The sequence below is a fragment of the Heterocephalus glaber genome, unplaced genomic scaffold (genome assembly GCF_053883595.1).
Source record: "Heterocephalus glaber isolate CG9 unplaced genomic scaffold, H.glaber_assembly_v1.0 deba00001781, whole genome shotgun sequence".
In the NCBI taxonomy this organism is placed as follows: domain Eukaryota; kingdom Metazoa; phylum Chordata; class Mammalia; order Rodentia; family Bathyergidae; genus Heterocephalus; species Heterocephalus glaber.
Genome location: NW_028258467.1, coordinates 1754392 through 1777312, shown reverse-complemented (window position 1 = coordinate 1777312; position 22921 = coordinate 1754392). Strand labels below are relative to the sequence as shown.

The following is a 22921-nucleotide window of genomic DNA, read 5'->3' as shown; positions in this document are numbered from 1 at the left end:
ACAGTCCGACAGCAACTGCCTTTTATTTAGTTCATAAGTTCCAGCCCCCCTTCATGCCAGCATAGAGGCAGGCTGGAGGCTGTCTCTAGTCCTGACGGGCCTCCGCTGAGCTCCTGAGGAAGCCGACCCAGGCTGCAGACCACAGGTCAGGAGTACTCGCAGAGATGGCCACAGCCCGCAGGACAGTGGGAGCTGCCCTCCAACCACTTCATGATGTGTTGCAGGTGGCCGCCGTGGCTGCAGCCCTGGCACCACACGAACAGGCCCTTGACCACGTGGTGGCAGACAGCACACATGCTGGCGCAGCGGTGGCACCTGGGGATGGAAAGACACCTCAGCTGGGGTTCTTGGGCTGCCTAAAGGCCCCAAGCTCCTAACCCCACAGCCCCACCTGTCGCAGACCCAGCCCCGGCTGCTCATGGGCCGCTTGCAGTGGCTGCAGTTGACATGCAGGGTGGTGGAAGCCTGGTTGAGGCAGCTTACAGCTTGGCTGGTACTCAGCTTGACCACCTGGTTGGACACATTCCAGAGGCGGAACCGCTGCAGTAGGTCAATGTATGATGTGTACCAGTGCTCCTGAGGGAATGGAGCCAGGTTAGGACAGCCAGGCACGAGGCAGGACACTGGAAAAAGGCTGGACTCACACTAGGAGGCAGTAGTCTGGGTTTGTCCGCAATATGTAGAGATGGTGCTGGGGCACCAGGTGTTCCAGGGAGGCCCACCCCTGCTCCATCACACACACCTGGGTCTGTTCATCGATGTCCTTTCGTACACGTTCACCTAACACGATGAGCACGGATACAGCCATCTGCACATCACCTTGCTCAGCATAGAAGTGCAGCATGTCGCACACCAGCACACTGAAGAAGTCTGGTGGCAGGCGGCTGTCATACAGTGCATGTGAGATGGAGAGAAGGGAGAAGGAGGAGTCCACAGGTGCCAAAGAGGCTGCATCTGCCTCACTGCCACTCACATGTGGTGAGTCCGCCTTGTCTTGCAAGTGCTCAGGCCCAGACGGTGTGTCCACAATCTCATGGCGTAATGGGAAGGCCTCCTGTGGCAGCACGTACTCAGGCTCCTCAGCTGGGAGGCAGGAACCAGCTGGTGGGCCTGGGCTTCCACTCCCCCCACCCGAACCCTGCCCAAACCCCTACCCAATTAGAGCCCTTACTCACGGTGTACATGTTCTGGGTCTAATGGGTACAGCTCATCCTCCTCACCCTCCACATCACCGAGCAGGTAGTCAGTGGGCACATCGCTGCCCTCAGTTTCCTCATTATCTACCCAGTATGGGAGGGAGGTCATTCAAGGAGTGGCTCACTGTGTGCTGCTTAACCCCACTCCCATCAGCATTCCTACTTGCCCTCTAGCCTACCCTCATTAGTGATGAGTGTGGCAGAGGAGTCAAGCAGAACTGTGTCGCTTCGTGTGTCCCCTTTGCTTCGATCCAGCCTTGTCTCACTGCCTAGCCCAGAAGCCATGTCCTTCAGGTTGAAACTGGGGGCAGGGAAGGTTCATGAGTGGTTGAACTCTACCACCCCCACTGTCTGGGAGAGCCAACCCTGAGCATCTACCTGTTCATGAGGGGCAGGCCACAGGAGCTGCCCTTGCCCACACTGTGGTTGAGGTTGGCAGAAGGCACCAGACCAGGGCTACAGTAGATGATCCGCAGCATGGTCCACGTCTGTGCCACCTAGGTGCAGGTACCAGCAATTTACAGGGCCCTGGACACCCAGCACCCCAGGTAGAGCCCCTCTGCCTGCATAGAATCACACACCAGCATTCAACTGCCCTGGGGACCCAATTTCTTGGCCCATGGGAAAAATTAAAACCCTAGTCTCTATCTTACAGTAGCACAGGGAAAACAGAATAAGAGGCAGCCAATGCAGAGAAAGCAACAGGGCCAACAAGACCAAGAGAGGGCACGTAGGAGGCAGCTCTTGCTTTTCTACAGGGCCACACGTCATGGGAGGTTGGACACCAAGTGCGAGACAGAAGTGAGGCTTCAGCCACATGACTTCCCAGACTTTTCCCATCTGGTCCACTTTGGCCCTGTATGATCTTGACACCCTCAGTTATTAGTGCAAGTGCTGGTGTAGGACTGACCAAAGCCAAGCCCTCAGCTTGGGGCAGGTGGTAGTACAGCCATCAGAGCAGCCAACCCCTGCCCTAAGGTCAATGCCCTTGGTCTTCCCTCAGCTCAACCCAACCTACCTGGTTTCGGCCCAGCTCTCGAGCTACCTTGGCATTGTGGTCACAGAGCTCAGCAAGTGGCCGGCCAGTCAGAGCATAACGCTCAGCTGTGTCTACAAACCAACTCATACTCCCACCACCAGGCTCTATCTCAAAGACACTGAGGGCACTGGAGGCAAGGCCTGAAAAGGGTTCGGCAGGGTCCAGCTTGCGCTTGAAAAAGATGGGATGGCGCCGGTCACCAGTATAAGGTTTGCGTCCTGATTCAGCAGCCACCAGGCTCTCCTTGGCAGCAAAGGCCAGGTCCCCAAAAAGGCCGTAACAGAGGCCCTCAGGGTTGGCACGCTCAACAGGCTGACTGGCATCGCGAAACAGGTGCTGGCACAGTGTGCTGTCCTTGGAGCCAGAGAGCAGAAAGGAGGGGTCATGGGGATGGCGCCAGGCGATGCCCGTTGTTACATCACGGTGCTCCTCAAACATAGCAGCTGGCACAAAGGGCCGACGCACATCCCACACATAGATGTTGTGATCCACCATCATGGAACATGTGGCTAGGTGGTGGCGGCACTCAGGCCGCCACTTGACACGTGCCACTGAGGCGATGGTCTGCACGCAGTGCATCTCCTTGGCACGGTGTGTGGTCATGTCCCAGACTTTCACCATCTTGTCACGTCCGCCTGTGGCTAGCCAGCCCCTGCAGGAAAGCCCCATCCAAGCCCTCAGTGACCTCTCTGGAAGACAGGACACCCCCAGCTCTGTGCTCCCCATACTCTGCCTCACAGGTCTCAAGTCAGTGAGACTTCTTTGAGCCTGGCTGCCCCCACACACCCTCACCACACCACCATACCTGTCCTCAGGGTGCCAGTCGCAGCAGAAGACGGGCCCATTGTGGGCTGTGAACATCCTCTCACATCGATCAGGACGGCGGATGTCCCATAGCTGCACGTTGCCATTCTCAAAGGTGGAGGCAAATGTGAAGTAATCTCGGATACTGAACTGGACATCTCGCACACTCTCAGACTGGCCTGCAGGCAGGGTGTCATTGGAGGTAGAGGTAAGGGGGCCTGACCCATTGGGGTGGAAGTAGCCTTTGGAATGGCTATAGAATGGTGTCTCACACCTGCTTATGGCTAGACCAGGAAGCCCAGAGGGTAAAGTGGGCAGTCCAAAGATCTAATGTGTGAATGAAGCTTAGAAAAGGGAGGACACAACTGGGTGGTTTCTGCACAAACTCCAGAGCCTCAATTTTCCCTGAATTCTGCATCTTATATTATTCCTTGGGCAAAGGTATGGGCCACCCTCAGGAGGCCATATATGAGCAGTAGGGGAACAGGAGCCCTACCTGGCTTTCCAAGTCTCCTGAGGACCAACGTCCTGTGGGAGTTACTGAGAAGGGTACCTCAGACTCTGCCCAACGTTTTTCTTTTTTGGGGGGGCGGGTACCGGGGATTGAACTTGGGTCCTTGCACTTGCGCAGCAGGCAGTGAACCCACTGAGCTAAATCCCTGGCCTGCCCAACTCTTTTACCTCAGGCTGGAGCTGCATGGTCAACCCCAAAAGACCAGGGGCTCAGTGACCAGGTCTACCCAAGAGCCTCAGAAGACAGTGTCTAGGCTTTCCCTGACACACAGGCGGCTCAGGAGCTTTTCTTTCTTTCTTTTTTTTTTATTAGCAAAGGTCTCACTATGTAGTTCAGGATAGCCTTGAATTCACTATGTAGCGCAGGCAGGTCTCGAACTTGTGGCGATCCTTTTGCCTCAGCCTCCTGAGCACTGGGATCACAGGTGTGCAGCACCACGTTGAGCAAGACCTGTTTTAATATGCCTCCAAGCTGGGTGTGGTGAGAGGCTAAGGCAGGAAGATTGCAAGCTTAGGACAAGTCTGGGCTACACAGTGAGTTCAAGACAGGTTGGGACTACATTGTGAGACCCTCCCTGCCTCAAAATAAAATATAAAAAGAAGAAGCTGCCCACAAATTTTCCGATGCCCCAGGGCTCTGCTTTGTACTTCACTTGGTATCACCAAGGTAGACAAAGGAGAGCTAGATCCGGGCTGGACATTAGGAGCTGGGCCTGCTAGGAAAAGGGCCCTGCGGGAACTAAACAGTGTACTCTACCTCCTCTGCATCCCTGGGCTGAGAACCCTCGAGTCCTGGTAGACTACCTATAATAAGGGGAACCTGGTGAGGTGAGAAAGGGAAGTAACACACTGAGTGGAACTAATCAGCCACCCAAGCTGAGCTGTGAACCCTCATGCTCTGCTCTCCATCGTGCCACACTTAGCCTCAATTCCTGATCATCCTGCCTCTCACCATCATTCCCCTGGTTCACACTTCACCCAGGTCTGCTCTCACACCTCCTCTGCTGATCCACCCAGTCCAATGCACAGAGCAAATGTCTGGACAGGTCAAGTGCCTGCAGAGACATACACCTACTCCATTCTGCCTCTGTGGGCCTCACCTGAGAAAGTGCTGACAGAATCCTTCCTTCGGAGGTCGAAGCACTTCATGAAGCCATCTTGGGAACCACTGAGCAGTACATGGGCCTCAGTGGGGTGGAAGCAGACTTTGTTTACAGTGCGTTTGTGTTCTGTGAACAGCTGGTCCTGCTTGTTACGGGATGGCCGACCCAGGTTCCATGTGACCACCACACCATTGGTGGCTGCTGTGGCCAACAGGTTCTCATCCATCTGGTGCCAGACCACATCTGCACAGCTCAGGTTAAGGGAGGGCTTCCGGCCCACACGCAGGTTTAGCTTTTCCACAAACTGCTCCTCTTCAATGGCAAAGATCTTGAAGATGCTGCGGCCTGCCACAACCACTTGGGCTGCATCACGGCACACACTGATGGCATTCGCCGGTGCATCTAGATGGCAGTGCATGGTGCGGCCAGTCAGTGCACTGCTACCAAGGGCTGTGGTCACGCGGGACATCTTCTCCATGGCTGCACCGATGGTGGGGGCAGGTCAGTAAAGTGGGTTGGCCTGGGCACCCTGGGTGTTTGTCAGTTCAGACTGCATCAGGTTGGGTCCCCTGGCACTGCTTGGGACTGGGCTGATCAGTCTTTTGTTACCAATCCAGGAAGTCTATCAGGCAGTCAGCCTCATAAAGAAGTTAAAACTCACTGAAGTCAGCCAAACGGCTCTATAGCTGTCATGAGACTTCTCACTACCATGTCTGACTTCCCCAGAAGACCCTACTCGTTAGTTTCCGCCCAAGCCACCCTTTCATCAGTCATATCCCGGAGTCCACCGCACCATGATCAGTCAATTCCAGCAGGGGAGCGAGGTAGCTCCTGTGGTACACACGGTCGGCCCAGGGTCTCCGAGGGCAAGAGGGCTCCGGAGAGGAACAAAATGGGGTAGGGCTAGAGCGACCCAGGGGACTGAGCTGTTTAAGGAGCTTGAGAGGAAGGAGAGGTCGGCAGGACAGAGTACGAGGTTCTGGTGTGGCAAGGTGGCGAAGGCTGCAACACCAGAACCAGAAGAGTGGAGAGCTTCTCCTTCCGCGAGGACTCTAGTCATTCACCGAAAGCAGACGACGGCTAGGAACGGCCTCACCGGAAGCGAGCCATCTCTTTTCCGCCCCTCGCCGGAAGTGGTCCGTCTCTTACCGGCGCCCCTCCGGAAGCGGGCACAGATTCTCCAGTAAGATAATAGTTCCATGTCCCGTCGCCTGGCTGGATCAGGTTGGGGGTCTGGTGGCTCCACGAGTCCGCCTCCGTAGTTTGTTCCTGTGCTTATTTTATTTTGTTGTTGTTGGAGACAGGGTCTTGCTATGTAGTTCTTGCTGGCCTTGAAAGCGCTATGTAGCCCAGGGTGGCCTCGAAATTGCAGTGATCATTCTCAGCCTCCCGAGCGCTGGGATTGCAGGCCTGCGCCACCACGCCCAACTTCTTTCTTTTTTTTTCATTTTCATTTTTTTCCGGTACCAGGGATCAAACTGAGGACCTTGCCTGTGCGAGGCAGGCGCGGCGCCACTGAGCTAAATCCCCGGCCCTTTTTTCTTATTTTTTAAAGGATTATAAAACTATTGACCAGTGCTCACCACTATTTACAATAAACAAAGTACAGTATAATAACAGTCTGACTACTACAAAGTTATTTTCTTGGCTTTCGCTGAAAGTTACCCAAATACTGAAAAGATTGAGCCTGCATGTAAGGAACGAGCTGAGGGTCAAGAAAAACATGCAGCCGGGCATGGTGGTGCATGCCTGCAAGCCCAGTTAGGGAGGCTGAGGCAGGAGGATCATGGTGAGTTCAAGGACAGCCTTGAACTACATAGTGAGACCCCATCTCAAAAGAAAGAAAAACATGCAGGTGAATAATTTAAATTACTCTTTTATTTCAACAGGTCCTAAATTGTGAAGACAACCATCTTAGTAGGTTTCCATGAGCCAAGTCTTAGACATTCCATGAGTCATGACCTTTGAGTACACAGTTCTCAACTTATTGTAAAGGAATGGGTCATGAGGAATACTGTATTTAAATGTTCCCCTTGGGCTGGGGATTTAGCTCAGAGGTTCTGGCGCCTGCCTCGAAAGTGCAAGGTCCTGAGTTTGATCCCTGGTACCAAAAAAAAAAAAAAAAAAAAAGTTCCCCTAACAAGTCTTGCTTAGCTAATTCAAACAAACTAGGTTTTGTCTAGTTTCCTTATTTGGGTGGAGAAGTTGATAGTGATAAAATTTTTCTTTTCGGGAATTTTATAAGTAAACTGCTGCATTTATGTGATAAAAGGCATAGATGTAGATTCTGATATGACTGCTTTGAAATTATCCACTTTAAACTGTCCAGTTAACCACAGAATAATTTCTTTAATTTGAAATATTATGGCTTCAGGAAAACGCTCAATTTAGCTGGAAGTAATTTATTTCTTAGGTTGCTTAAAATGATGGCATCTCAGAAGCATGGGTTTGTCACCCATGGTTTTTGTTTTGATGAATGTTTAAAAACAAAACATAAACCATTTACACAAATATTTTATTTATACAAACACAAGCAACAAAAAACTCAGAGTGGTCCTTAACCATGTGAACTAAAACTGAGTTCTGATTTGATTTCATGTGCTTCTTAATTTAATCTCAATGTTTTAGTACCAGTGTTTATTCTTTTCATGTTCTTCTACAAGTCGGGTTACCCCCACACAAGTCCCAAACCCCTCCACTTTCCACTTCCTTCCTCCTGTGGAACTCAGGAGCTGTCTCCCAGGCTCCATCGTACCCGATCTGCTCACCACACAGCAGCTGATGTCTTCTGCCAAAGGCCTCCCACAATGCCCTACTGCAGGTTAATAAGCCCCAGCCTCTGCCCATCCTGTGTCTGCAGCTACAGGTCCCTGCTCAAAGCTGGCCAAGATCATTCTACCTCTGTCTCCTGACCCTCCAGAGCTCTACTTAAATGGCACTTTCTCTGAGCATGGAGGTCTTCCCTGGCACCCTACTAAAGTAGCCTCACCAATCACTGTCCCCTCCACAACACTTGTCACAGCCTGATTCTTTGTTTACTGGTGATTATCACATGGATGTGAACACCAATGGAAGGATTAAATATGCCTTAGTTCCAACTATCAAGGCCTGACATAGCCCATTCACTCAGTGGCCCCATTCAACCACAGTCTCCCTTTCTCTTCTGGGCGTAGTCCTACTCTCCTGGAGCACTATGTGATCTTTTAGGACATCCTGATCTTTTGCTTAGTCCCTGTACATAGGACAGAACTCATTTCTGGCTTTCTAGAAGTGTGGGGTTAGATCCTAGATTTTTTTTTTTTTTTTGGTACCGGGGATTGAACTTGGGTCCTTGTGCTTGTGCAGCAGGTGGCAAAACCACTGAGCTAAATCCCCAGCCTGAACCTAGATGTTTTGAGGGAATAGTATGTGTAATGACTTTAGTGTCATCTCTCCATGCCTTCTCTCCCTGTTATATAATAGGAGCTAGGGAACTCCTGTGTTGGTCACTGCTCAGTTTCCAGTCTGGCAGTTTGTTGAAAGAATGCATAAATCTGATGCATTGAGAGTGCAGGAGAACCCCTGGGACCCCCAAGGCAGTTACCTCTGCATTACGGTCCGGTGACCCCAAAACAATCCGGACTCATGTTTTTACAACTTTTTTTAATATATATTTTTATAAACAGGTCACGTGATAAAATAGCACAAGAAACACTTACCAAATATAAGGTTATATCTTCCGCATATACAGGAGAATGAGGTCGTTATGTACAATAAGAAAGTGATTTTAGGGGTTGGTTGGTTTTGTTTTCCTTTCTCCTTAAATTTTCCTCCTACAGTCGTTGAAAATGTCACAGCTTCAGTTGCATTAATACTTTGGGCAAATGGACAGTTGCCCCCTCCCTATTAGGGGGCTGTGGGAGTAGGCTGAAGAAACTGGCTCCTGACCACTGACCACTCCAGCCTGGAGCCTCCTCAGCCAGCACTCCAGGGGCAGGGAACTCTTTGGGCTGTTGAACTGTTTCTCTGTTTCAACAGCATCTCTCTCTCCTTCTCTCTCTCTCTCTCTCTGGAAACTGGTTACTCCCTTCCAACCAGATAAAGGGTGTCCCAAGATTGGGTGTGGGCACTGTATCTCCTGGGGTTCAAGGCTGGGATGGAAAGGAGTTCCAGCCCCCTCCTCAGCATTGCCAAGATGTGCCAGCATCCCCCAGGAATTCCAAATGTCTGGGGATTGGACAGAAGACAGAGCCCATTTGGGCAGGCAGAGGTTGGGGAAGCTGGGGAGGGGTAAATGGGGTAGGTCTAGAAAGGAGCCCTCCCGCCTCTGAATGTGGAGGGTGTGCTGATCCTGAACCTTAGCTGCATCCATTTCTGCAGATGCCATCTGAGAAGATCTGCCCAGGGCGAGCCTTGGGGTGCTGGGCTGGGTGTGGGATTGGCTGAGCTGTTCCTCATGGTGCCAGTGGTGGCTCCAGCTTGAGGTTCTCTCAAGATACCTGTACCACCCCTAAGCTGAGGTGGACTGGACAGGCTGGCTAATGTTGATTAATCCAAGGTCACTCATCCCCGTCTCACCCTGGCCAGGGCCCAGGAATCTGTTGGCCCATGTGGGGTTGAGAGGGCAGACAGGGGCCAGCCTACAAGGTGGCCGGCTGCCAGGAAAAGGGGCAGCCTTTTGGGTCAATAGGGCAAGGGGAGGAGATGGGGAGGGGGAGTTGGGCTCCTCAGAGGGCCATGGCTTTGGCAGTGGCCTGTGTCCCCTCGAACCTCTCCAAGGGCTCCAGGCACGGTACAATGGAAGATGCAGGAGGCCCTTGGGGCTCCTCTGGGCCCCTGAGTCTTGGGGACTTAGTTCCCCTTTTCCCCAGGGCCCTGCCCGGGGTAGGGGACAACAGGGAGGCAGAGAACGGGTGTGGTGGGGAGGACGGCTGGGCAGAGAGCGCACCTAGGACCAAGCCCCCCAGCGGGCGGGCGAGTGATGGCGGCGGTGCTGGCGGTGTGGTGAGGGCGGGCGTGCAGTGCGGGCACGAGGGGCATGCACAAAGTCCCCGAGTGTGCGTGCGTGCGTGGGGCTGGCCCTGCTACCCCCTGCCCAGGGCGGGCCGGGCGGGCAAGGAGCCGAGGGGTGAGGGCAGGGTGGAGTTTCCCTCGGTTCGCTGGGTTCCGGGTGGGGTCAAAAACGGGGCTCAATGGCACCCGCGCCCGCCCAGAGCGTGGCCGGTTCCCGCGGCCGAGGCGGGGTGCCTCGCGCTACTCGATGACAAGGCAGCGGGGCAAGTGCTGTGAGAAGTACTTGAAGAGCTCAGGTGTGGCCCCTGGGCAGTTGGTCAGCTCTAGCTCCTCCAGCTCCTGCAGCTGCACCAGGCCGGACAGCCCCGTGGTGGTCAGCAGCGGGCAGCCTGTGGCAGGCGGGGCAGAGCAGAAGCTCAAGGCAACCGTGGGCGGGGCCTCCACTAGAAGGCGGGAGTGGGCGGTGCTGGGCAGGGAACCCCGGGCAACCATGGGTGGAGTTTGCACTGGGCGGGCCCTGTTGGGGCGGGGAGTCAGAGGTGGACCCCGCGCTGGGTCACTGTTTGCTACTCCTCCGGTAATTTGGACCTGGAACTAGGGAGCCAGCGCCTGGTTGAATCCCCATAAGGGGCTTGACGGGGATGGGAGCGTCGCACTAAGTGAGCGTGGAGGTCAGCGCACAGGAGGGATGCAGGGGCTCTCACCTGCCAGAGACAAGAGACGCAGACTCCTCATGGCCAGGAGGTGCTTCAATCCGAAGTCCTGCACCTGGGTGGGAGGTGGGGAGGGGGGCAAGCTAACTATTTTCGTTGCCTGAGACCTGGGCCCGTTGGAGGGCAAAACGGAGGTTTACAAGGCCCACGGGGAAGCCAGAAAGCCGCTGGAAAGAGCCGATGAAGACCCTGGGGACCCTGCAAGCTTCACTTAGGCTGGGTGCAGAGTGGGTTCCAAACCCCTTCACGAATCGAGTAGGGGCGGGAGCAGGTCACCGGACTATGCAGACGTACTTTCCCTTCGCCCCCCACCCTATTCCCCGATCCCAGAGCCTTGGAGGTGGGTACCTGGCAGCACCATCGCAGGTAGAGGCTGCGGAGGGACGACATGGTGGACAGGTAGCTGAGGCCAGTGTCCGTGATGCGCACACACCTGTGGTTTTACAAGAAGGGGACTGCCCACCTTACACAGCCTCGCCAACTCCTCAGGTGGGCGTCTCCCTCCTTCGCTTCTCCCACGCGAAGCCCTGCCCTCTCCGGAGTCCCACCCCCACACCAGTCTGCCCAGGCACTGCACACTCCAAGGATACTGAACAATTAACTGTTGTTGCATTTCCGCCGTTCTTGGAGCCTCCCACCACCCCGTAGTCCCGCCCCCTGCCCCCTCTCGCCTTAGGCCACGCAGGACTCCTGAGGGTTCAGCCCCACCCACTGTAGGGGCCCAGGTTCTTGGTGACCCACCCGCCAAGGCCTGAGTGTGAGGTCATGCGCACCTGTCCAGCACTAGCTCTTCCAGGCGGTGCAGGTCACAAGCCACGTATTCCAGGGCCATGTCGGTGATGCGAGGGCACCAGGAGAGGTCAAGGCTTCGCAGCTTGCGAAGGTTTTCAGCCACCAGCTCAACGCCATCGTCGGTGACCTTGGAACAGCCTGAGAGGCTGAGCGAGGTGAGGTTGGGCAGGCTATGCACCACGTTCACCACACCGTGGTTGGTGATCTCCCAACAGGAGAGCAGGCGCAGTGTGTGTGTGCTGTGGCCCTGGCGGGCTGTGAAGTAGGCCAGTGCTGTGTCCGTCACGTGGTAGGCCTGCAGACTCAGCTCGGCCAGGTTGGGCAGCAGCTGTGAGATGGCTGCGATGGCATCATCTGCCACATTGATGCAGTCGCTCACACTCAGTGAGGTGATTCGTGCACTGAGACTGGACCACAGCCCGGCCTCAGTGAAGTCATTGCAGCCTGATAGCTCCAGGCGCACCACCCCCTGCATCTGCTCCAGCATCACCTGTGGGGACAGGTGCCTATCAGAGGTGAGCCTTGCTCAGCTCCCTCGTCCCATCCCTGGAACCCTTCCCATGGAGCCTGGTGAGGATTGCCTAGGTAAGGCATAAAGGAGCCCTGGGAGGTGGGAAGCAGTGGTCTCTAGAATGTAGACTTGTTCAAGCATGGATCTAACTGAACTTTGAGCCAAGTGTTGTGGCCCATGCCTGTAATTCCAGCACTCTGGAGGCTGAGGCAGGAGGACTGCTTCAAATTCAAGGCCAGCCTGTGCTACACAGTGAGTTCAAGGTCAGCCTGAACTACATAGCGAGATCCTGTCTCACAAACAAACCCCCTGAACTCTGAGGAGTTCACTTCGAGTGTTTGTTACACTTCAACAACATTCCAAAAGAGGGGCAGGCCACGGGAGCAAGAGCCTGGTTAGTGGGCCAGGGATTTAGCTCAGTGGTTTCACCGCCTGCTGCGCAAGTGCAAGGACCCAAGTTCGATCCCTGGTACCAAAAAAAAAAAAGAGCCTCGTTAGAGCAGGTGCTCCAAGCTGTTTGAACATTACAGTCCAGGTCCTGGGTACAGGGCAGTCTGTCCAGCTGCTCCTCTGAGCTTTGCTACTAAGAAACCCTTCCCCAGTTGCCCCTCATCTCCCGCCAGTATCCTCTCCACCCAAGACCAGCTTTATGGGCAGGAAGAGCCCAAACTTAATTGGCTCCTGTTCTGTCACTACTGCCTTGAAATTATTGCTCATCTTTGAACAAGGGACCTACATTTCACTTCTTAATAGGTTTCCCAAGTTATATAGCTAGTCCTGCTCCCTCCCTCACCCAAAGCCATTCCCCCTTAGAGCACCAGTGCACCAGTCTCTGGTATTTTCTTGTTGTGTGCTGAGCCTCCTCTGGGCCCAGCACCATCTCACATCCATGAGTCACTGCAGCCTGTCCCTAACCTTCCCCGGCCTTGTCCCCTCCTGACCAGTTTAGGCCATACCTCTAGGCCAGCATCGGTGATGGTGGAACGCTTGAGGCTCATGGCCTTGACCCCCTTCTTGGAAAGCGCATAGTTGTCAATGAACTCACAGATGTCCAGGTCAGAAACACCAACCAGGCAGAACCCCTCAAAACCACGTGCAGCAAAGCCCTGCAGGTTCACAAACTCCTTCTCGCCACCAGGCAGCACATTGTAGAGCTCCTTGGCATGCAGCACGGGCATGAGGCCCGCCCAGAACTTAGGCTGGTAGAGCACACGCCGCCAGGCCTTGCACACCTGAGCTAACACACACTTCTCACATGCTGAGAAGTACCAGAAGAGGCCATTGAGGATCTTTTCATCTGTGGCTAGTGGTGGCCGCTCTGCTGGGGGTCCAGGCACTGGGGAGGCTGGTCCACCTGCAGGGGAACATGGGCCCCCAGCCAGGACAGCCCGGGACAGTGGGGTAGCCAGGTTGGGGGGTGGGAGGGTAGGTGGGGGCGGTGGCTGGCAGGGGCGGTTCTTGGCAGCTGGCGTGCCCTTGGTGATGCTGGCTGCACCCAGGCCGTTGGGCTGGCCTGGTAGCTTCACTAGACCATTTCGAGGCAGGCACGGAGGCTTGGGGTCACCGCTGACACCGGGGCTCGACATCTTCCTCGAACACTCTGCAGATGAGTGGGGAGGGGAGAGTGGGTTTCCTGGTCTCTGAGGGCCTCCTCAGAGGAGAGTCAGCCTTATTTCAAGCCCGAGTACCCCCTCTCATGGTACTCCCAGAGCCACTCAATAAAATCTGAGTGCATGCCTCTCCCACCCTGACTGTGTGTAGCAACAAGAGGTAAGGGCCAGGGATTTAGCTCAGTGGTTCCGCTGCCTGCCCCAAAAGCACAAGGATCCAAGTTCGATTCCTGATACAAAAAAAAAAGGTATCACTTGCAACAAGAGGTAGGCTGCCCATGGTCATGGGCCTCACGGGAATGAGCACCTACTGTGTATAATGGCTGAACTGTTCATGGATGCTTTCTGGTGCTCTGGTGCTGAGATTCCCATTTCATCCATGGGAGAATGGAGGTAGAGCCCCTACTTGCATCCTTCTCTGTTCCTCTGATCCCCATTATTAAGGCCCACTAGCCCCACCTCTGCAGGGCAGGGTCTGGAAAGTGTTTGGGACGGTCTCTGGCCTGCCCCTACAGATGCTAGTGGGACTCTCTGGAGTGGCTCTGGCACCCTGTCTCATGTACCAGCTCTCATGAATGTTGATGCCACAGGCGGGTCTGTGACTCAGGATATACCAAAGGGCAGGTGTCTCCCGAGGGTTGACTTGGGGGCCAGCATGGTAAGCCCTGCACATATGCTGCTCCCCCCCCCCCCCGATTCTGGTGCAATGCTGGTGATGGCCTCTGTCTTTTTGCCATGCAATCTCAGAGAGGGTGAAAAAGCTGCTCCCAGATCCCCCTCCCCTCCTGCCTGACCAAGGTGGTCCCTGGCCTCACAGGGATGTTTTACAGTGCCACCAAGGATGTGTGTGTGGTGGGGGGAGTGGAGGCTCCCAAGACCTTCCAAGGCTTGGGGTGGGCATTAGAACAAGCAGACCCTCGGGAAGAGAGGGACTAATATTTCCTTTCCAGCTGGAGTGGCAAGGCTGAGAATGCTGGCTGCCCTTCCCCCCAAATCTGGCCTGACCCTTGGGAAGAGGACTGGAGCCACTAGGAGGGAGGGATGAGGGATTTCCTGCCCTGGTCTTTTCAGTACCACACCCCCACTGGCTTCCAAGCCCTCTGAGGAGGGTGCTTCCCACAGTGACCTAGGCTGGGACCAGGGATCCTACTGGTACACATGGTGCTAACCCATCTTTGGGTCCAGAGGCCTTGCTGCTCTGGCAGCCACAGGCCCCCTGGCACTGGCAGCCCACCCCAGGCCTCCCTATTCCACCTCCCTCCCTCTTTCCTAAAGACATCATTTGGGCCCTAGGTGGCAGGGCTAGCTCTCCCCTGAGGAGGTTTCAACACGTTGGCTGCCCCTTTACAGGTATTCATGACCAGGAAGTAGTAGCCACACACTGGCTGGTACAGCGACATCCATCACAACACTTGTAGAGTGCCCACTGGGATAATCACGTATTTCAGCCTCATGGCAGCCCAGTGTGAGGGGGTGGCCACTATTGTTACCCAAGTTTTCAGACAAAGAATCTGAAGCTCCAGGGAGTTAGTTTGGCCACAGTGGCAGGGGATGCCTGACGCGGGGCTACCCCAGTTCCAGGAATGCCAGTGCAGATAACAGGTGATCATAGCACAGCAGTGACCCCGATGGGGTAGGTTGAGGTCCATGACCAGCACTCCTGTCCCAGCAAGGCACTCTGGAAACTATACCGAGTTTAGAGAGGCAGCCGCAGGTTTAATATCCTCAATGCCCCCAAGCGGGGGCCTCTCTGCTCCCCAGGCCCAGGTTGCTCCGATTTCCTGCCCAGGATGCCCCGCCCACCCGGCCGCCACCGCTTCTCCAAAACCAGGCCCAGCGCACTCGGCTCCTAGCACCACGGACAGCGGCCTGCCTCGGAGCCAGGCATGGGCCGGCTGCACCGTGGACAGCGGCGGGGGTCGGGGGTGGACTCTGGCAAACCCAAAGCCTGGCAAGCCCAGCTCAGGAGGGAGGAGCCCCAGAGGCGGGGGGCGGGGGGGGGCGGGGAGAAGCCGCCTGATCGGCCAAGATCCGGAGGAGGCGGCGGAGGCGGTGCCAGGGGAGAAATAATCCAAGAGCTGTGCCGATTTAGGCTGAAAATGCTCCCAGCCGCGGGTGTGCACGTGGAGTGCAGAGATGGGGGATGCACGTGGATGCCCTGGGTACCTACGGGCCTCCTTCCCATTGCCCACTGGAACTCACATTTGCATGAGCCCACCTCTCCATCCCTACCCTCCCTCTAGGTCTCAGAGTCGGGCTGGTGAAAATAAGGCACAGATGTCCCTCATCCCACAACTCCATGTGAGGCTCTGGGCCTGACCCCACGGAAATGGCCACATCTCAGCCCAAGGGTTGAGGCTTGGAAGAAAGCTGACCTCACAGTGGGAGACTAGAACCTCCCTCCCAATTAGGAAGTGGCTCAAACAAGGACCCCTCCACCTTGCTCTGGACCTGGCCAGATAGTGGCCAAGGGCCTATTTATCATGGCTTACAGAGTCCCTTATGGTAGTGCTGCTGCTGTCTTCACCCAGCGTGGCTCCAAGGACCTCATCAGAGTTTCCTGTCAGGAGCAGGGGCAGCTGCCAGGCTACTTGGGGCTGCCTCTCCCCTTAGGGGAACCACTTTGGGGAAGAGAAGATTTTGAAAAATACGGCCAAGTTTAGCCAGGCATGGTGGCACACACCTCTAAACCCAGCACTCAGGGAAGCTGAGGCAGGAAGATCACAAGTTTGAGGACAGCCCGAGCAACTTAGTGACTTAGAAAAACCTTGTCTCAAAACAAAAAATAAAAATGCCTGGGAATGAATATAGCTCAGTGTGAAAGCCCTGGGTTCAATCTCCAGTACCACACACACACACACACACACACACACACACACACACGAAAAGCTAGCCTAGTCTACATAATCCTTAGCCCCAGTCCTGCTGTGTTGTGGACAGTTTGGAGTAGAATTCTGGGGAGGTCCTCTGCTAGGATAGTCTGTGAAAGTTCTCAAGGTCCCTGGGCCAACCCCAGGGAAGGGGGAGACAGTGGTCACTACTCATCTTGTCCCCATCAGCTCCAGCCAGAGCCAGGTCAGGATGCCCCCAGAGAGAGCTGACTTCGACCTCTGCACTCTACCCAGAAGATTCACTGTGAGGCCTGAAGACACAGTGGGCCCTGGGTACTTCTAGGAGAACCAAGCCCTCCGCTACTTCTAGGCCAACGTCCACAGATAGCCATGCTGAGCCTACAGGAGCTGCCCCTTCTGTGTCCCATGTCACTGGAGCCTGAAACTAAGTTGGTCTCAGATCCCTTTCTACCTGGGCACAGTCTGGTCCCTGTTTCCTCCAGGGCTTCCTCTTCTTAAGCTAGTACCCACTTCTCTCTATTCTTCAGTGCTGGATGAGCACCATCCTGCCTCCCCACTAGGGCCCTATCATGTATATGGGAAAGCATCTCCAGGGTTTCACTCCTCACCTAGTTTGTCATCACTGTCTACATTTACCCCTGGCCTGGGAACTCATTGAGGACAGGCAGCACCATGGATGTGTGGCCTCTGAGTGTTGCTGAATGAATGAATAAATGGACAAATGAAGAAATGAGAAATAGTGAGCCCACTGCAGAAAGGGATGCAGCTGCCAGAGGTCTGAGAGGCTTGAGGGTGGAGTGGTCTGAGTTAAGAGGTTGGCAGTCAGGGAGGTGTAGCTAAAGAACTTATTCCCAGTTGTGATAGTGGTCAATGTTCACAAGGGAGGGAAGCCACTGGGGTTTGGGAGGGGTTGGTACCAGAGTCACTGGGAAGACTCCCAAGACCACAGGCACTTAAATTAGGCCTTGGAATATGCAGACCCCAGGGGAAGAAGACACCTGTGTCTATTTTTCAGATGAGTCCCACTTCTGGAGCTGCAGGACTAAGAAGGGTGGCTCTCCATTCCTCATAGTCTGGCCTGACTCCAGGGAAGGGAGCAGGAACTTCTGGGAGGGAGGCACAGGAGAGGCCCTGCCCTGTTCTTTCCAGGATCACACCTCCCATTACTAGCCTGAGCCCTTCACACACTGCCCAACCAGGGTGGAGAAAGCAAGACTCAGGAAGTGAGTTTCCAGAAGTTGCACAAAACTGATTGCCCCAGAACCTCCAGGCTGTTTGATTCCCTGTGCCCCTGGCCATGTGTACATCAGTAGCCCTTTTCTCTGTCCTCTTCTGCTTCTGGGATCTGGGATAATAGTCTTTGTGATCAGTGGCCTCACCTAGCAGGGTCCCTGCCATACCCCTGCCCTCCTTCCAGAGGGTGCATGCTGCTTGCCTGCTAACACCCTTACTTTCATTGTCCCCACTCAGGGACTATTCCCCCATCTCTGATGCCTGAATCATTTTTTTCTTTTTTGACAAGGTCTCGCTATGTAGCTCAGGCTGACCTTGAACTCTCACCAATCCTCCTGCCTCAGCCTCCCAAGTACTGGGATTAAAGGTGTGTGCCACCAAGCCTGTCCTAACACCCTAATCTTTGTGATCGTCAAGCTTGGTTTGGCTGCTGGGTGGCTTGGCTTTCATAGAACCTTCATTAACCATCTTCTCCTGCCTGCTGAGGACCTTGGAACTGAGCAAGGCCTGGGTAACCAGAAATCTTCACATCAGGCTCAGTATGCAGTGGCAGCCCCAGGGACTGAGGTGACAACTGGGGTAGATGGAGTTGGGGGCGAAGTGCAGGCTGACACGTTCTGTGACAGCCCTGTGACTCAGGCACCTTCACATCCCTGCCACTTTGCACATGTCAAACATGTCCCTCCCGCCCCCAGCTGGAGATGCATGGCTCGTGCACAGGGGCTTTGGGATGGGGAAGCCCTTGGCCCAGGGGCACATAGGCCTTCAGAGAGACCCAAATTGATGCCCCAGGAGATTGGAACACTGTGGCCCAGCACAGAGCTGCTCAGTTAAGTGGGACTTGGAAGTGGGAGCTGGCTTATCTTGGCACCCCATCCCTGAAAAATATATCCCCCCAAGCTTAGATGAGGGCTCCTAGTGCCTACTGCTTTGAGCAGCTATTAAGCAAAAGAATGTGGCCCTCCTTCACCCTCTGCAGCCAGACTGGCCATTGGCACTTACTGGACCACTGGTCATTCTCCCCATGCCCCTGGAACTGCCTTGGAGGCACAGCAAGGTATGCCAACAGGTGAGAAGACAGGGTCTGCAGACAGCTGAGCAGGACCAGCCCAGGAGTCCCTTCCTTCATCTCAGGGGGATGTACCTGCTTCTCAGCAGTGCAGGGCTTCCTGAACTCAGGTCCCTCCCACCTAGGGGCCCTTATTCTCTCATCAGTGGGCCTCAGAAAAAATACTACAGGTGCCCCCAAAGTGGATGTGTGCTGGAGGGGGTGATCCTATCCTGTGTACATACCCAGTGATGGAGATGCTGAGCTTGCAGGCTGGCTCCAAGGTGAGAGTGATTGGGAACCAGGTACTGGGGGTGGCAAGAACTGGGGCAGCTGAATCTTGGAGTCCCTATGCACCACCCATATTTATATGAGCCTTGAATTTCCCTTCCCTCCAGATGGCTCCTCATCCAGCTGTGTGGCCACCTCTGGCTCCATGAGGCCTCTGCCCTGGCTCAGGGAAACCTCAGACCCTTCAGATCCCAGGTCAGCCAGGCCAAACCTTCTGCTCTGAGGCTGCTGTCCAACACCTCATCAAAGAGGTGAGCTGGGAGAGACGGTCTGTGTCCTGTGGGGCACCAGGGAGGCCCGAGCTGACCCTGGTCAGTGGGTAAGTAAGTAGCTATGGAAGAGGTAACTGAGGGAGGGAGGCAGGTGAAGTAGCATCTGCCATCTGCTTCCCCTGCTGAGATCAGACTGCCTGCTCAGGCCGGGAGGGGCTGCAGGTCAGGGAGCCAAGGCTCCAACCATCACAACCTTCTCTCTTGGGACGATGGGTGAGGGACCTTCTTCACTCCCCCAAACTCCCAGGAAGACCCAAGGTTTCTGCCCTGCAGGGCTCAGAGTGCCCACTCCCCATTCTGAGGCCCTCCAGCCTTGGCCAGGGCCCAGGCCCTCCTCCAGAACCAAAGACCAGCCACAGCCCATTCCTTCTGCCTCCCTCTGTGGGTGGCAGCTTTATACAGGCCCATGTCCAGAAGGTGTTCAGAGGAGGGCCAGCCCCCGGCCACATACCCACATGGTTCCTCTTGGACTTTAGCTGCATCTAAACACCTGTCACGTAGACCCAGCGAGCAGTTCCAGGTTCGGGGTCCAGAGCTTAGAGACTAGCCAGGCGGGGTGGGGCCTGGGGGCCTGCAATTCTGCATCCTCTTGGAGGCTCTGGCTCCGGTAGTAATGACCCACAGCCCTGACTGTGCTGCATGTGACGAGTGGGCCTCGCTGGGGCAACCCACTGGGGTGATGGGCTTTGGAAGGCCTGGCAGGGCTGCAGGCCCCGCGGCCACAGGGCGAAGAGGGGAAGGGGCTGCTGTTACATAAGCCTTTCCCTGGCGATGGCGGCGCTGTCCCAAGCCCCCTCCCTGCCCCCTCACTGTGGCCGCGGCAGTAGCATAGCCTGGCCCCCTCCCCTCTCCACCACCCCTCAGCCAGGCCATGCGCGCACACCTTACCTCGGCCTAGGCTCCTGGTTCATGCCATGCCGTCTGCCGGGCTACCTGGGGTCATGGGGAGCCCAGCATGGGCGCCGGTGAGCGTGGAGGCGACCGAGGGGCTGGACTGGCCCGCAGGGCCCGGCCGCGCCCCGCACCCCACGTCCTGGCCTGGCCGGGCCCCCTCGGCCGCGCCCTGAGCGGGGCCCCCTATGGGAGAGGATCGGCCGCCCCGAGCCTCCCACTGGGGAGGCTGAGGCTGTGCCCAGATAAATAAGGCCGCTTTGCAGGGAGCCGGGCGGGCGCTTCCTCCCTCCCCTCGCCCTCCTCCCTGCGCTCCTCCTCCGCGCTCCTCCCTGCGCTCTCCTGCCGCCGCCGGAGGCACCGCGCGTGCCCCCCGCCCGGCCCCCCGAGAGCCGTGCCTTCGCTCGCTCCCGGCTCGAAGACCAATCGGGGCTTGTGGGCCAGGCGGGGGCGCCGAGGATGCGGAGCCCCGCCCCACCACCCCATCCGCGCGGCGCCGTCGGGCACGCGCCAGGCTTTGCGCGCCCTGGCACCCCCTTCGCCGCGGGCGCCCGCACAATAACAAACGCGCCCGGCGGAGCGTCGGAGAGGACAGGGGAGTGCAGGCCAGGGCTAGCGGCCAGAGAGAAGCAGCTGGTCTGCGCCCAGCGGGGCGACCTGGAACCCTGTGTGCAGAGGAGAACTCAGGGCCTCTGGACCCAGCCGTTAGCCCGGGAGGTTTGGGGGTCCAACGGGGATGGAGGCCGGCTCCACACATCCTGGCTCGGCACTGTCACCTGCAGGGACTGAGGAAAGGGAGTCTCAGCTTGAAGAGGCAAGAGTCCGAACACCACCCTCCGGGACCTTCCCCAAGCTGGAGGCCAGGCCCTCTGGCACGGCATGCCTTGTGCACTTGCTGTGGGCCAGGCCCTGGAGGCCCCTCGGTGGAGAAAGTCTCATACCTGCAGAATCATGCAAACAAATGACTAAACAGATCATTTCAGAGAGTGACAATAAAAGTACAAGAAGGCAAGAAGTTGTTGTGACAGTGGCCTCAGGAAGGTGGTGGTAGCTCCTGAGGACATCATATGCCATCTGAAACCCCAAGGGAGAGAGGGCGAAGTGGTTCAGGAAGGGGTGTGCAAAGGTCCTGAGGCCTTAAAGAGCCTGACAAGTTCTTTTGTGATGGACTGGAGGCCAGAGGATGGCAGCTGCTTCAACTCAAGCAGGGATGGGGATGAGGTTACACTGGAGGATTCTTGTCAGGGCTACTGTCCACGCCACACCTCCCAGCAGGCTCAGAGCCAGAGGACAGGGGCTAATGGTGCCCTGTCCTGGTGGGAAGCAAAGACAGGGGAGGAACACAGTGTGGGGAGACCAGAGCCAGGTCTTGGAATCAGGGAAAAGCCACAGGGCTGAGAGTGTCTTAATAGAAATGAAACCAGCTGGTGCTGGTAAGCAGGGCCTAGTGGGCTGGAGTGAGACCTGGGGGCATTGGGCAAGAGAAGCCAGGCTGACTGGACCCTGGTGGGGCTGGGGGTGTGCTATCCTTGGTATAGGGCTCTGGACAAGGGCAATCATTTGTGTGTGGCTGGGCTCCGACACTCATCACCGTGCCTGGATATGGATAAGGAAGGTAAGTTGGTGTGGGACAGAGAGAATGAGAGCCCTGAAGACACCAGGGTGAGAGAGAGCCGACATTCAACCTGTCCCCTTACCTTTGGGCAACAGCTGCCACCACCTCCTGTGAGCACATGTGGATGGTAAGTGGCAGAGAGGGTTTCCCATCAGGCTCTGAGCAAGTTGTGCTCTGCTGGGGCTAGTACCCTGCCTGGGCAAATAGACACACCCAAGTTGGGCATGGGGAGGTCAGGACACATAAAGGCATCTGGATCACACAGCCTGGAAAGAGCATCAAAAAGACTGAGCAATGATGGCACTTATTCAGAGGGATATTGGCGAATATTGTTTGAGAGGCCCAATCTGCCTCCTCAGCACCTCTGAACCCACCCACTTCCCTTCATCTCTGTCACCTCTCCATGGTTGTCAGCAGCTACTCCTCACTGGTCTCTCCACCCCTCCCCTACCTCTTCTCAGGATGTAGGAGGTCACTTTACGACACAGACATGGTCCTGTCCCTTCCAGGTCTCTGTTCATTCTTTGCTGCATCTTGCAAAGCCTTTTGTACCTGTCACTCCTGGCCACAGCCTCCCTTCTACCTGGCTCTTGGAACTTCTGCTACACTGGCCAACCTCTGGGGCCAGGAGGTTTCCATGTCCCTCACCTGTAGTGCCCTCACCTGTAGCGCCCTCTTACCACCTGCACTTTTTTTTTGGTTTTGTTTTTGTTTTGTGAATTGAGACAAGGTCTTGCTATGTAGTTCAGGCTGGCCTTGAACTCCTGGCAAACCTCCTGCCTCAGCCTCCCAAATGCTTAGATTACAGGCATGTACCACCATTCCCGGCTCTGCCACCTGAACTTGGATGGTTCTATTTGCCCCTCAGAACTTGGCAAATGTCTTTTTCTTTAGGAGTTTTCCTTCTCATGCCCTCCAACGCCAGGCCCTCCCCTTTTCAGCCTGTGTCCCAGTGGACTGGTGGCTGAGAGGACCCAGAAGGCCCAGGTAGGGTTTCTTTTCTCATTCCTGTGCCCCCCTGGGCACCCAGCACAGCACAGGTGCTGGACACTTGTGTAGTGAGTGAGGGATGGGCAGATGGTTAAGCATGAGAAGTTGCCTTACTGGGACTGTGGCCCATCTCTGTGGAGGATGGCCCATTTTGACAGATGCCTTTGGAGAGCCACTAGGTGGCCTTTAGTATCCTCAGGGGAATGTAGGGTACTGCTTAGCCCGGCTCAGTGAGGATGATTCCTTCCTCCATCAGTCCTGGGGGAATCCCAACAGCACCTAAAGCACCCCTGCACTGGATCTCATCTCACCTGGAGGAACCCTCGGTGGAAGCACCTGCCCTCCTGGACCACATTTCATCTGGAGCAACCCTTCTCTGAAGAACCTTCTCACTTGGAGCACCCGTCACCTGGCACAACCCTTCACCTAGAGACTCCCTCACCTGGAACACATCTC

General features: G+C 55.8%; 2 protein-coding genes across 2 annotated transcripts; both read right to left on the bottom strand.

Annotated features, from left to right (window-relative positions):
* Positions 1-4: 4 nt before the first annotated feature.
* Positions 5-5796, bottom strand: Wdr24 (WD repeat domain 24). The gene is made up of 9 exons (XM_004873821.4): positions 4653-5796; positions 3041-3218; positions 2215-2887; positions 1575-1693; positions 1376-1497; positions 1176-1280; positions 743-1083; positions 392-576; positions 5-315 (listed from the first exon to the last, which is right to left on the bottom strand). Exons 1-9 carry the CDS (start codon positions 5131-5133, stop codon positions 147-149), a joined length of 2373 nt encoding a protein of 790 aa, XP_004873878.1. The 5' UTR covers positions 5134-5796; the 3' UTR covers positions 5-146.
* A 2484-nt stretch (positions 5797-8280) lies between these two features.
* Fbxl16 (F-box and leucine rich repeat protein 16) lies at positions 8281-20372 on the bottom strand. Its single transcript, XM_004873822.4, has 6 exons — positions 19858-20372; positions 12620-13263; positions 11134-11642; positions 10709-10793; positions 10352-10415; positions 8281-10036 (listed from the first exon to the last, which is right to left on the bottom strand). Exons 2-6 carry the CDS (start codon positions 13247-13249, stop codon positions 9888-9890), a joined length of 1437 nt encoding a protein of 478 aa, XP_004873879.1. The 5' UTR covers positions 13250-13263; positions 19858-20372; the 3' UTR covers positions 8281-9887.
* Between the last annotated feature and the right edge of the window lie 2549 nt (positions 20373-22921).